This window comes from Loa loa (assembly GCF_000183805.2).
Source record: "Loa loa unplaced genomic scaffold supercont3.3893, whole genome shotgun sequence".
Taxonomy (NCBI): domain Eukaryota; kingdom Metazoa; phylum Nematoda; class Chromadorea; order Rhabditida; family Onchocercidae; genus Loa; species Loa loa.
In genome coordinates, this window is record NW_018112070.1 from 1 (window position 1) to 564 (window position 564).

General features: G+C 28.5%; 1 protein-coding gene across 1 annotated transcript; it reads left to right on the forward strand.

The window, feature by feature from the left end:
* Nucleotides 1–67: 67 nt before the first annotated feature.
* Nucleotides 68–301, forward strand: LOAG_16073 (hypothetical protein; the record flags this gene model as incomplete). The annotated part of the gene is made up of 1 exon (XM_003151562.1): nucleotides 68–301. A coding segment is annotated over one exon (234 nt), but the record flags the coding sequence as incomplete, so codon positions are not given.
* Nucleotides 302–564: the final 263 nt, after the last annotated feature.

Consider the following 564-nt stretch of genomic DNA (forward strand, 5'->3'; position numbering starts at 1 on the left):
AAATTTACTACTTATTCAGCTTATCATTTCCTTAATTAATATGTTTATCTGTTCTATTTTTTTTCAGGCTGCTATATCCACCACCTTAAGTATGTTACCTGTATTTCTGATTTCCACCGAATCAGTCGGATCATTTGCCAAAACGATAGTGGTAGTAGTATTATTAGGTACTTATCATGGTATGATAATAGTACCCGCAATACTGTCATTGCGCAGCAGTAAAACGGATAGAAACAAAGGAATCATTTCGACAATTAGTCATAATATTATCAGCAGTCTGGGTCCGAAAATGCGGTTCTGATATGATAAAATATTTGCTATTTATTTCGAAAACAAGAAAAAACAGCTATTTATAATTAGGTATTTTTTTTAATTTCGTATTTTTCCTAATTTATTGAATTTAAATTTTCATTTTTGGAAATCAATTTCAAAAAAATCGAATACTTTCTCTTCATTTCTTGACCGTTGTGGATTCTAAATGAATTTTAGTTCTTTTAACGTATAAAATTCAAGAAAATTAGCATACATTCTCTGAAATATCTTCACAATAAATCTGAAATTTCT